This window comes from Protopterus annectens, chromosome 16.part0 (genome assembly GCF_019279795.1).
Source record: "Protopterus annectens isolate FY-2018-M chromosome 16.part0, PAN1.0, whole genome shotgun sequence".
In the NCBI taxonomy this organism is placed as follows: domain Eukaryota; kingdom Metazoa; phylum Chordata; order Ceratodontiformes; family Protopteridae; genus Protopterus; species Protopterus annectens.
The window spans coordinates 657,733,905-657,747,842 of record NC_056750.1 but is presented as its reverse complement, the minus strand read 5'-3'; the positions used below and the strand labels follow the sequence as shown (position 1 = coordinate 657,747,842).

Genomic DNA, 13,938 nt, shown 5'->3' with positions numbered 1-13,938 from the left:
AAAAATGAGAAGTGTAATGAATAAACATTGTTTGAAAAATTTTTTTTTTTTTTTGATTTGGTGTTGAACAGTAATATGTTTTAAACACTTGTGCCATGCAAGTGTTCTCTCTTCATTCAAGAATATGTGCACTTGAATGGCCTAAAGAAGGCTATAAGTGTTAATCTCTGTTAAATGGTTTTGTAAATACTATTCCCTGTCTATAGTGGGTTCTGTTTCTTTTCTTTCTTTGCTTTTTTCCAAAAGGTCATATAGAAAAGTTTGGTATATTTAGTGCAGATTTAGCCTGAGAGAATTGGCATTATTCATTTTAAATGTAAATTAATATTGTTGTATTAAATTTGATGTATATTTCTAGTGTCCACAATATCTCTGTCATTTGTAAGAACTGTTTCGTTAGTAATTTGCATTGAAGTTGTACACTCCCTAGCACCCCTAAGGAAAATTAGAATAAAATGTAACCATGCCCCCCTGGCTTACTACAGATACTTGCTCCTTTATGCATAAACGATACTACCTGAAAAACCTGGCTAAAAAAGAAATCCCTTGCTCAACTCCAAAGAACTCAGAAACTATTAAAAAAAAAAAAAGTGACAAGAAACAATTCTACAGTATGACCCAAAGCAGCCACTACGCTAATACAAAAAATTTCTGGAGTGCTATCAACAAAATACTTCACCCAGGAAGTCCAGTTACCCCAAACAACGTAGCACAAGAAACTGCCACCCTACTCAACTGTTACTTTATTGACTCTGTAAACTAACACACAGACCCGAACACCCCCTACCTCTTCTCTTACTCATCGCAATAAAACCCCCATTTCACTGAAACCTGTCCCGATTTCCTACATAAAAACACTCCTACAGAAACTAAAACCATGTTCTCCCTCTGATAACTTGCCTCCCTTCTTTCTTAAACTCGTTGCAGGGACTATAGCCTGTCCTGTTTTTATACTAATAAAAAGATCAATACAAGAATCCAGTCACAGACATATAGAAATCCTTCTATACAATACTTCTACATAAAGGAGGAAACACTACTGAACGAATTTTTAGACCCATAGCGATTGTTTCCACACATAGAAAAATCCTTGACAAATGCATATACATTCAGCTTTTCAACAGTCTAGTCCAAGAAGACCTTCTGATTCCTACCTAACATTGTTTTCGATCTAACTGAAACACCACTACTGCCCTTGTATCTTTTACTCGTACTGTTGCCGAAGCTAGAGACCGCAATCAACTAGTCTCCTGTCTGTTCCTGGACCTCTCAAAACCCTTTGATACAGTATCTCACTTTAAGCTACTAACAAAATTAGCTGAACTCAACCTGTCATCTTCCAGTCTTCTCTGGTTCTCCAGTTACCTTACCAACAGGTTACAGCCAATCAGGTGGCACACATCCTACTCCCCATTCTTACCTAACAGGAGTTCCCAAGGGCTCCCTTCTTGATCCCCTCCTATTAAACATTTTTTGCTGACAACCTCTACACTTTTGCAGTCACTCCTTTCTTGTACAATATGCTGATGACTCTACACTCATCTCCATTTCTGACAACATCTCTCGCCTTCACACACTTACCAAAACTCTTTCCTTTCTACTGAAAGATGGTTCACAGAAAACCAGCTCATCTTAAATCAAACTCCTCCTCTTCCTACCAAAATAAAAAAAGTCTGCCATCACAAATCTACCTTTACCATATCAATCAATAACACATTCATCAAAGCAGATCCTCACACTAAGCTCCTAGGTACCATAATTGGCAATCAATTAAAATTCAATCTTCACATTAAGCACTGTATCAAAAAAATATCAAAAAATTCGGACTGCTTTATAGGAACAAAAAATTCCTTGCATCAAAATCTAAAATTCATCTGGCTCAGGTATTACTACTTCCTTGCTTACTCTATGCTGCTCCAATCTTAATAAATTTACAATCCAATTTACCCACCAAACTATAACATGCTTATAAAATTGCTAGATTTGCCACAAACCTACCGTACAACTCTAATCACTGCCTTGCATTAAATAAACTAAATGGCTTGAATTCCCCCATCAGCTACACCTTTCTCAGCTACAGTAACACACTCTATACTTAAGTCTACTGCCTGCCCTTCCCTCTCTTCTCTAGTACTCCACTAACACCCCAAGTCGTTCACTCCAAAACTCTAACATCTCCTTGAGGATCTACAAGCCCAGTAAAAATATTGATTGGCAAACTCCTATACAAATACTCTGTGACCCATGCCTGAAATAAACTCCCTTCTTTTGTTAGTAACATCACATACATCCATTATTTCAAAAAAAGCCAAAAACTCTCCATCGAACTCCTGGATCTGCCCCTGCCAAGACCAGACATGAACCACACACACACACACACACACACACACACACACACACTTTCGTTTTAATTTCTTTATTTTATTATAGCTCTAACTCTCTTGACTCTACTTCACAATAATAGGTGTTCTATTCAGCTGTATTATATCTGATGTTCACTGGCTGCTACAACCCATGTAAAAATTACTGTTTCAGTAGTTCCATGATTTGTAACAACATTCATATGTAATTTTTTTTCTGTTCATGTTCTGATGTTACTTATCTGCCTGTTATGTCAGGCCTTGTTTACCTCATGTTAAATGCTCTGTATTGCTTTAGGATACCATTCTCTCTTTTTTTTTTGTATTGTTTATCTCAAATGCAAGTTCATAATTGTTTGTGTTGTACTGGAACTTTTGTCCTCAGTTCTCCACTGAAAACAGGCTTCTGGCTCAGTTGGACCAACCCAGTTAACAGATATTAAAATAAAAAATTATTTCAGGATGCGTCTGTGTGTGCACTGTCCCCAGTTGACACTGCTGCTTTTGAATGATTAATGCATTTTTTGTGGGTGTAATAATAGATTCTCATTTCCCTTTTTTGTAATTACTTGCAGCAAATGGACAATGCTGTTTTCACATTTGAACAGTTACTTCATCAAGATTTAGGAAACGCATCAAGTAAAGAAGAAATCTGCAAGGCCATCCAAAGGATCCAAGACAGAGTGCTGAAGGTAAGACACAACCAAGGGTTTAGTAAACAATTAAAGCCATGAGCTGCTAATAAGCTTCATCCTGTAGTCCCGGGTTTGACTTACTTGGTCTCCTTTTGGCTTTTGTATGACTCTGAGCAGATGCCTTAATCTGACTGTAGTCCTGGACCACCCCATAAGAGGCCACAATGTTGATAGCGAATCCAGTTAAAATCCATAAAAAAAGTCTGCATACTGTAGTTTTGGGCTTGCTCCCCTTAGTCTGTCTGTGTACTGTTTAACTCTTGAACAAGCCACTTAACCAGACTGAGGAATTCACTTGTGCCAGATGAGGTTACCTGGCTAAACATACTGAAAAATAATCAGTGACTGCATTATCTGAGACTTATGTAAAGAACTGTATTGTTAAGGGTCAATTTATAAGGTTGAATGGTAGGACACGAGAGTTGAGGAAAGTTGTCAGATGCAAGTATGGTGACGGGAGTTGTACCTCTAATTTAATTCTGGGTCCAGTATTCCTCACTGTATTTCTTTCAGTCATAGAGTTGATCCATTCTCTATTGATACACAGACTACAGCACAGGAGGCTGGTGAGAAGCATTTAAGGAAGGATTTGGAAGATATGAACCATGTTGGGGAGAGAGAGGTGACAATTGAGGTTCCGTGCAAAGAAGTATAAAATGCTGCATCTATGCCACCCTAGGCCCTGTGTGAAATACAATAAGCTGGAGGGTTAAAATGGAACAGGCGAATTACCTGAGGCTGTTGCTAACAATTGGGCTAGGCCATCAAGAGCACAGGGAGAGGGGCAGTGGCAGAAACCAGCACAGTGCTGAGATATATTCCTACAGAGATCAAATCCAGAAAGAATATGCTGATGCTGTAATTCTACTGAGGCTTGATCAGGCCACATTTCAAGGACTCTACAAGTCTTGAGGCCATACAAACAGGATAGCAGGCTACTGGACTGGAGTCTAGAGAAAAAAAAACACTAGGTGAGGGAGTTGGATGGAGAGAGTACACCAGTAGATTAGAGTGGTAACCATTTGAAATGTTGAGGCCCGCTAGAATGAGCCTCAAACCAGGAGACCGATTGGCTTAAAGATCAGACCTGCGTATACCAAGTCTAAGATGCTATCATGTTACTCCATTCCTGATGTCATCCCTTAATTCCATAGCTACTTCTGTTTTTTGGAATTTTATTCAGTTTAACTCCTCCAACTCCAAAATATCCCCTTTTCTTTTAAGTATTCCTCAAGGCAGGCTCTGGTCTTGTCCCACTGTAGTTCTCTGTTTACATTAATGTACTTCCTGTGGACCATCCTCTGCTTCTTGTCTCATTTATATGCATATGATGTAATACTGTTCTAATCAAACCATTCATTCACTCTTTTACAACAGGACCTTCAGTCAGACGTTCAGTGCCTTATCCAATGGCTTGAAAATTAGAACTTGAGTCTCTGCTCCATAGAAATAAAATCTATGCTTTTTTGGCCCCAAACAAACTCAAAAGAACCCCTAAATCCCTCATAATCCATGAGCACAGTAACAATCGGAGCAAGTTTCTATCCCCAGATATCTGTCTCTGGGTAGATTCATCTGTCTCAATACCCATTATGACAAACCACATGAAAGGATAAACTCCCAACTTTGGGGGGCACAAAAACTCTCCCTTTCTATATCTCTCTTCCAAGGAAGCAGTTGGGAAGGGTATCCTTTTTCCTCAACTTAAATACAAACTGCCACTTGTTTTGGCAGCCTCCTTATAAACCTCGACAGTAATTCAGTCCATTTGTAATAAAATCTGTAGATTTGTGATTCATTCACCTAGGAATGAACACCAGCACATAACTTAGTCATTTGTTCAGTCTACTTCATAAGCAGTCATTCCAGCCTCTACTTCCATACTAATAAGACAACCTCCCTAATAAAATCTCTGAAGCCTTAGTCACTGTGGTTCTGTTCTGCAAATCCTACAATTTAATCTTCATAGTTTTGACCATGCTTTCTCAATATCTGATAAAACCCCGGGAATACCTGCCATATACGTTTAAGGATTGCACATGTTATCCCAAGTTCTGAAAGCTGTTAAAATCACATTTTACAATGCATACCCAATGTACTTATTAACCTATCAGGTTATATCACCTAAACTTGTGTACTGTTTTCACTTTCTTACATCACATCCCCCCTTCCTGTCCCAGATTAGATGCTTACAACTTCAACACTGTAAATGTTCTACTATCCCTACTTATTCAAGCATTAGTTATATTGCTTATGATAAGTTGTGCGTATTTTAATGCTTTTTTTGAATAGCGAATTCCATTATTGCTGTGTCAGAGCTATGCCTCTGTACAACTATGACTTCTTTTTTTGTTACATAACATTGCTTTTGTATCTCATCCATGGGATGAGAATGAAATTTGTCAGAGACTATCAGAGCTATACCCCATTAAACAAACTGAATAAATATATACAACCCTTTGTCACTTAGCAGTAATAAGATCCTTGGAATTTTAACAGATAGCCTCAAAGTGTTGATAGACAAATGTGGTTGGTGACCCTGTTTGGTAATAAAAGCAGTGAGGGCTTTGGTAGTATCATTCTGATGGGCACTTACACCTTGCAAATTGTTGCAGGATCATACAGTTTGTGCCATAGTATCTGTTGTTTGTCATTACTGTTTTTCCAAGAAACAACAACACAGTGGTAGCCAAACAGTTGGTCTCTAGTAAATTTTGACAAGCCGCTGGTTAGAGCATTGGTTATTTTTAGGTGCAATATGTTATGTAAGATTGTGTCCAGGTTCTTGCCAATTTGTCCTGTTTTCAACCACCGTCCATGAGTACTGCACATGAGCTCAGTTAGTAATATGTACATACATTTTAGTAAATGTGTGAAGTACTATTTGGGAGGTTAACTTGCTTGTAATGACTATTGGGACTAGAATGTATGATTTTGTGACCAAAGTAACACCATGCTTAATGCCTTGTGATTTGAATGTTTAAGGCACTGCTTTGTGCATGTTAGACATATAAATATTTAACTGTTTTGTTCATTGAGGTTGATAGGTCAACACCATGACAGGAAACAAAAATGCACTTTAGTCTAGTTGCTCTCATTGTCATGGTTATGATTGTACTGATTTGCAGCACTGAAAGCCATAGTTAGAAAAAGGCAAGGTGTTCATTCCAAAAGAGAAGAATTTCACGTTTTAGGTGATGTAGAGCTCTGGGGCAAAAAGTGTAATTTTATTTTTATATTTTTTGTGTCAATGTAAATGGATAACATTACAGACATAACCGCTCTAGTTGTTAGCAATGTTGTATCATCACTAGTACAAGCAAGGCAACAGGCAAGTGGTATCTGCGGCAGTATGGCATGCCCACATGTCTGGACCTGGTATGATCGCATTAGCAAAGGGCTAAATTTAGACGTATACATTGCAATGGAAACAGTGCAATGCATGAGAGTGAGATAGGGATGGGCAGAAAGCCACTGTTGCAGTAGAGCAGGGTAATAAATGGCCTCTTGCCAACACAGAGTCCAAGCCATGCAAGATTCTGACCTCCATGGGTACAGGTCCATTAGTAGCTCTGTTGTCTCACTGGAAATGCCATTGTTACGTAGAGCAGTGGTTTTCAAACTTTTTATACTAGGCGACCTGTGGAAATAGGCAAATTATTTGGGACCGTTAAGACAGAAATAAAAAAATATTATAAGGAACCAATTAAAACAATCTTGAGAGTTGTATGCCAACAGATATGAAGTCTAGAATGTCAGTCCTTTTTTATGAGGAAAAGATCAAAAATCTAGACTTTCTGCAAAAATCTGGAAGTTGAGAGGTATGCTACCTACCAACCTCTTGCATATGTGTGCGCTCACACACCTGTAGCTCTCAACCAAAAAGGAACAAATCCAGAAATAATCAGGGACATTATTATTAACTTGAGACATTGCCAAAATAGCAGAACATGAGTGATTATGTATTTTTCTAAAGTAGAAGAAGTTTATAGCTCGAAGTGTGATTCATCACCTTTTCTCTGAAAGTCAACACTTTTAGGTGGGGTTAAGAGGGACTTAGATAAAATTTCAGTCAAAAGCAGGGATGTCCCTGAAAATTGGGGATAGTTGAGAGGTATGCACCCACCTCCCTTTCTCTTAAATGTGCGCACACACACACAGTTGTCAATGTCTTGGCACAAAAAAAAGTCAGTAAAGCCAAAAATAATGGTGAGAAAAAGCCTCCAAAATAGGGAAGAACTTTAAATATTGCGCGCTCAAACTTATAAAGTTGATAAAAAAAAAAAGGTATTGTGTTATATTGAATTTTCTGAAGGCTGTGAAGTCTGAAACTCAAATGCCTGTCGTCATTTAGTGAATTCTGTCCTCATGGATTTCTCACAATAAACCCCCCAAAAAACAGATTTTATGAGGAACAGTCTAAAAATATGAGGCACAAAAATGGATATTCTGAAAAAAATCTGGACACAGTTGAGATACCTCCCTTCCTCTTTTAACGCACGTATATATATATATATATATATATATATATATATATATATATATATATATATACACACACACACACACACACACACACACACACACACTTCTTACACACACACCCACCTATATACCTACCACTTAAACATACACTTACTTCTAACTTGTCTATTTATGGTCTGCATTTGAAACGTCTTCTGGCATTCCAATTCCACATGCACAGACGAAGACAAATACAACAGTTCACACAGACACAGAAGAAAAACATAGGTCGCAAACTGCTGTCATTTGTGTGACTGGATGCCAAGGGTGTTCTTTAGGAAGAAAGAGCCCCCCCCCCCCCCCCCCCCAAAAAAAAGAACTTTTTAAAAAATAAATCTCCCGGCCAGCTGCCACACTTCCAGCCAACAGACCCAGTCAATGTTACATTTTTTACTTTCATGTTAAACAGAACAGAAATCTTGGACTAGTGGGGCTAATAGAATCACACTAGTACTGTACATAAAGAATATTAAAATTACAGAGCCAGTGGAACCCCATCCCTACAAGCTGCAGAAATGCCAACAGGTAGCTTCAGTTAAACTACACCTGTGTGTGTGTGTGTGTGTGTGTGTGTGGGGGGGGGGGTATCGTGTCGTCAAATGAAAAGTTCTAGTTCATAAACTAATATGATGTGGGATGTTAAGTGGTTCTCTTGAACTCATTGGCTCAATGAAGATGGTTGGATTTTTGAACTGTAAAACATGGGGCAAGAACACTTAAGTAACATATATTATAATCACAACTTTCCTGTTTTTTACATTTATTATTTATTTTACATTTGTTGACCTGGAGAATCCGACTGGATGCATGTCAATTTTCAGCGGAGGTCCGGGGAGAAAAGCTCCGCAGCTTAATATACAACTAAGTCATTTAACAAATTTGTTTGTGTCTTTTGGCTTTTCCCGGTTAGGGTTCACCACAGCGGAACTCCAGTCCGCTACTGATTTGCAGTTGATTTTTGCGTACCGGCTTGCCAGGCCTGATGCACAACCTTCAACGAAGGTATGCCCATTCACGCATGTCTCCATGCAGAAAACGTTCTAGCGGAGAATCGAACCAGACAGCGTCTTACAAGAACAAATACAAAAAACATTTTAGCTTACAGAGAAAAAAAAAACATTTTTAGCATAGAAATATAGTAGAAGGACACGTTAGTTGTATGCACAGTAATATTTACTTGATCAGTAATATTATAAACGGGACTATGCATAATTTACCAAATTTGTATTTTGAGTATGGTTGTCTTAGAAATAAATGGGGAGTACAAAGAGTAGAATAAAGTTGTTTAGAGCACAGTACGACTGCTAGTAGATGAAGTTAGTTACTATGAGGAGGTTGGTAGAGCATTTGCTGAGCTGCGGAATCGGGTATTTTATGCATCGAAATATTGAGTAATTTCTCTTGCATCTTTCCAGCAGGTTACATCCATACACATGCACAGCACTTAAATGCACATCATCTTAGCTAACATACATAGGAAGGGCTGAAAAAACAGCACTGTTAATGAAGGACCCTTCTACAGTATTAGAAATGTTCTCTTCTGTTACCATTGTGCATCTGCTAGAAAACAAAACATGCAGAATGTAATCTCATTTCTTACGGGTCAACAGTTTTCTTGCCATCAGGGTTGTGGTAACATTAGTGTTCAGTAGCCATTTACCCTGCATAATCTGTTTTTGTAAGATGGCACAATATTCTAACAGTTGTCACTTAAGATAGCCCATGGCACCACATGACCTGAGCAATGCTCAAGTCGAAGTAATTTTCTCACAATATCATTTTTCCTGTAGGTGTAGCAAATTGAATACTGTGAAACTGCGTCATTCTTTATCTGTGCAGAATGCATAACTTTGGCAGATTGCCCAGCCACTGAGTTTATTCATTTCAGAATGGTTACTTTGAGACAGCCCATCAGTGGATATACCTGTGGATGCACCCTTAAAGTCCATCTTAACTTTTACTAGTAAAAATCTTCTGCCAGCAGTGAATTCTGAGTGATTGACATATAAAATAACATACATGTAAGATGCACTACTAATGGACAGCTGCAACTCCTAAATACTTTATTCCATGCATGGGTCCCCCCAAATTATCTGAGGTATGATCCCAGTTATTCTCATGTGGGGCAATGTACAATAGTCAACCATGGGTTGGGTAAGGCCAGTCTCTAACCAAACGAGAGAGGTTAATTTGAGGACAAAAAGGGAAATTGAGTAAGCTTAAAATGGGGCACAAGGACAGCTAGCCTAGTACTTAACCTGTGTGTTTTTTCCCCGTTTGTAGGGTAGACATTTCCAAAATGTGCTGCATCATAGAGCTGGATTTTCTTTCAGTAAACCTAGAGCAGTTATCTTGGGTCCTATTGAAACAGCTTATTGAAAGTGTACTTCCAAAATTGTGCTATGGCTCTTTACTGTGAGCCTGCTTTACTGCACTTATGAAATTTCTTTTCTGTGTACGTGGATGAGTTTTTCTCAGCATTCACTGAGCAATCCATGTGGTAGAATCTGGTTCCCTAATAACCACTCCCTCGGTGAGTTTTTTTTTTCTTCTGCTCTGCTTACGTATTTCAATTCCATCTTCCTGTACTTAACATACCAAGTCCTCTGTTGCAGTGTAGTTAGCTGAAATGTGTAAGCAATATAGTTCAATGTCGATGGAGGTCAGAAAATACATCTTTGCATTCTTCACGGACATCCTTGATTGTCTGGGTTTACGCATAATTTGTTTTCGTTTTATTACTGGTTTATCTGTGTATGTTTATGAATCAACTTGCCTGCATTTTATTACTTTAGTCACGAAGCTACATTGTCAGCTCTTCTGCAGTACTTAATCTCTAACCTTCTGACAGCTGCATTGTAATACAGCTGCATTCTGTTCTCTAACATGTAAAAAAAAAAAAAAAAAAAAAAAAAGTGACCATTTTTCATTGTTCATAACTTTCCATGCTCATAATCGGATAAGGTATCACATGTTGCATCCCTGAAGTGCATTTTCCAATTTCAGTCGCTTGGACTTGGTGTATGTTGCCAGATTCATTCTGTGAAAGTCTTCTAAATGATGTTTTTGCCATGTTTTGTTACTTGTATTAAAAGTATGTTTTGTGCTGTATTGTTCAGACTGAAATCAGTATGACTGTCAGTCTTGTTAACACATGCTGCTATTTGCTTTAACATTGCTAGTAGTTTCCTTCCTTCTCCTTTTTGAAAGGATGATAGAAGTTTTTACTTTACTTTATTTTAAATGATTGCCACTGTCAGCACGTTTTAACGGCTGTTAGTCTGTACTACTATGCCATATTGAGCGCTACTATGATGTGTTGATTTTACACTTGAAGTCATGCAAGTTTAAGAAAAAATATTGTGTATAGAAGCTGTCATATTTGTGGCCAGGTTATCCCACCTTGGGGCAGTTTTCAGGAAAGTCTGGAGGTGGCATTTCTATTGGGATACATTTGTCTAAGCTGTGTGGGGAATCTCTCCAACCCTTTCCAAAAGTGTTATGGAATCTTTAAAATCTTCTTAAGCTGCCAGCAACACGTGCAGCAGGGGGGCACCACAGCTTAACATATCTAACAGGTGGCATAATGGGGGGGGGGCACCAGAAGACCACCAATGCTACCCTAACAGTGTATGTATTGAGTCATGGAGCCATGGACCTGGTGCCAGCATAAAACCTATAGCCTTCTGATCATTCTGGCATCAAAGCTGAATGTGCATCCTGGTGAGGTGCTGACATTTCTCACTTAAGCTTTAATATTGTTTGAGGTTGAAGCTTTGATGTGTAAGAATCTGTGCTTGGTATGCTATAGAGATTTTTTTTTTTTTGTATTCTGAATGGTGTTTTTTTCTCCAGGGTGGCCTCTGACCTCTGTTTGAACCTAGGTAGTGTTTTCCCCTGGAAGTCCATAATTGGGGTAGGGAGCTGCATATATATTGAAAGAAATTAATAATTTACCTAGTATCTCCTTTACTCCTGCTGAGAAGGGCCAACCAGAAGCTAACATGAACACTCTTTTGTCTATATTTTTAGCACACCAAGACTTTCAGGCAGCAGTCATTCATAGGAAAAGATTAGCAGGAAATGCCTGGTCATTCCTCTCCTCTGATAGCTCCTCTAGCACTGAGACTGTTAAGTGAACCTGAGTCATGTGGTTCATAGAAGAGGTTTCTTCAGAACAAAAATAAAGTTAAAAGGCAGACAGGTGTGAGAGCATATACGAGAAGTATTCCATAGAATGTGTGGTGGATTATTGCAGAGACGTGAAAAAGTAAGCAGCATCAGTAGCACTGTCAAAATCTGAGTGTTTGATCCAAGCATAACACCATTCTTTGAAAGTAGTGTAGAAAAGGGTATTTGTACATTAATCAGACTTTGTATTCTGCAGTATAGAATTAATTCTGAGGCAGCAATTTCAAAGCTTGGGAAATATTTTGGTTCCTGAGTTGTTGTGACTCATGAGTAAAAGTAATATATTTGGGTAAAGACACTCACTTGCATGGGTTATAAGGAGTGAAGGCCCAACAAGAGATGGTGTTTAACAAAAATAAATATTTTGATTATCTCTGCATTTCTAGCTTAAGTCTGTGTTTAGGAATTCTGAGATCTGAAATAATGTGTGTTATCTAGGAGAAAGGAGTAAGCTGATAGTTTGGTAGGATTTAAAGCTTATGAAGCTAGGTGGGCCCATGTAGTCCTTATCTATTTGTTTTATCCCTTGGTCCACATCTGAAGTCCCTGAAAACTGAAGTAGTTTTGATGGGTATTCACCATATCTTGAAGATCTTTGAGTGTGCGACCTAATCTAGATCCCTTCTACTCTCACTAGATTTTCTTCTGTTAGTACAGCCTCTATCAGAGATTTTGCAGAATGCATACTTGCAAGTCTAGTGGTTTGGAGGGCAGTTATGAAGCAGTTAACCTTCCTGTTTTTTTTTTGTTTTAAACTGAAATTCCTTTCTTTAGCAAACCTTGAACCTGACTGGATCAGGAGCAATTGTGGAAGCAGAAAGCACACCCATTTACTCTAGAGCATGAGCACTTGTGGGACTCAGACGATACTGCATCCTTGAATGACTTGTGAAGCTGGTGAATTATAACTGATAACATATAAATGCACACACACATTTATATCATTAAAGATGGCTGTGTTGGTTGTTTGCACTCCAGATGCCTTCCTCCTTTACCTTTGCATATGCTGCATACGTGTATCAGAGCATGCACAGCTTCAGGATCAGGTATTGACACAGTAGCTTTGGATATTAAAGATTAATACAGTATTATTTCTATCGTTAACAGAAGGCCTTAATGTTAAGTTAAGGTAATGCTGATACTTTTGCAGTCAGTTTATTTTAAACATCGAGTCTCTTGAGAAGCATGGAGTAACGCAAGTATACTAAGAGGGCAGTATTAGTGACTGCTGAGACGGCTTTCAGTTTGTGTAGCAATAAGACAAGGCGGCAATAACTCATGTACAGATGTGTAGAGTGAATCCTGTTCTCTCCTTCAACTCTTGAGATTTTGCAACAGAAATATTATGGCATTATTTTATAACAGCAATGATTTAACACCTGGAGATATCCATGCAGAGTTGGGGGAGGGATGGTTGGAGGTTTTTGATTGTCAGAGCAAGAGTATTTTACTGAGCTTCAGAAAACAGAACACCCGCAAAGGTGAGTTAAAAGACAGCTACACCCAAATTATTTTTCCTTATTACAAAGAGGTTTTTATTGGGTCTATTGTGAAACATTGAACGCTGAAAACAGCGAACGATGTTTCATCGACACATTCAGCGAAAGCTGAAAATGTCAAAACCAGAGATCATAGATTTCTTTCCTAGGAAAAGAAATCGCTGTTCCAACCAAAAAACACACACACACACAACGCATATCCTAACCTTAGTTGTACCCCCCCCCAAAATAACAGTAAACTACACACAGACATGCATGTAACACAATCATACATCTAACAGAAAAAAAAACTGTAAACATTTTAAAACATACGCACTTAACTTGACCCTCACCCTAAACCGAAGGTCAGTAACTCTTGAACATTTACGTAAAAAGTTCCAAACACATACACACTTATCTTAACCATAATTCTACCCCCCCAAAACAAAAGCAAACGGCTGAAAACACATAAACATGTAACTCAACCACACATCTAACGCAAAAAAAAAAATAAACACTTTTATACGTATGCACTTAACTTAACCCTAAGGACAGTAACTGTTGCACATTCACGCTTGGGAGCTATACCGGACTAGGGACCACAGTACACTGCAGAACACGGCAAAGCAGTGAATGAGTCAAGCGACTTTTCCCAGGGAAAGAATTAGCTGGAATGGCAAAAACTCAAGC

The 13,938-nt window shown here is 38.4% G+C and overlaps 1 protein-coding gene across 1 annotated transcript in view; it reads left to right on the top strand.

Annotated features, from left to right (window-relative positions):
* LOC122790935 (protein Niban 2-like) overlaps positions 1-13,938 on the top strand; it is a 1,255,142-nt gene that overhangs the window by 1,224,238 nt on the left and 16,966 nt on the right. The window contains exon 11 of the mRNA XM_044058638.1: positions 2,936-3,052. Coding sequence (XP_043914573.1) covers positions 2,936-3,052 — 117 coding nt within the window. The remainder of the gene's footprint in view (positions 1-2,935; positions 3,053-13,938) is intronic.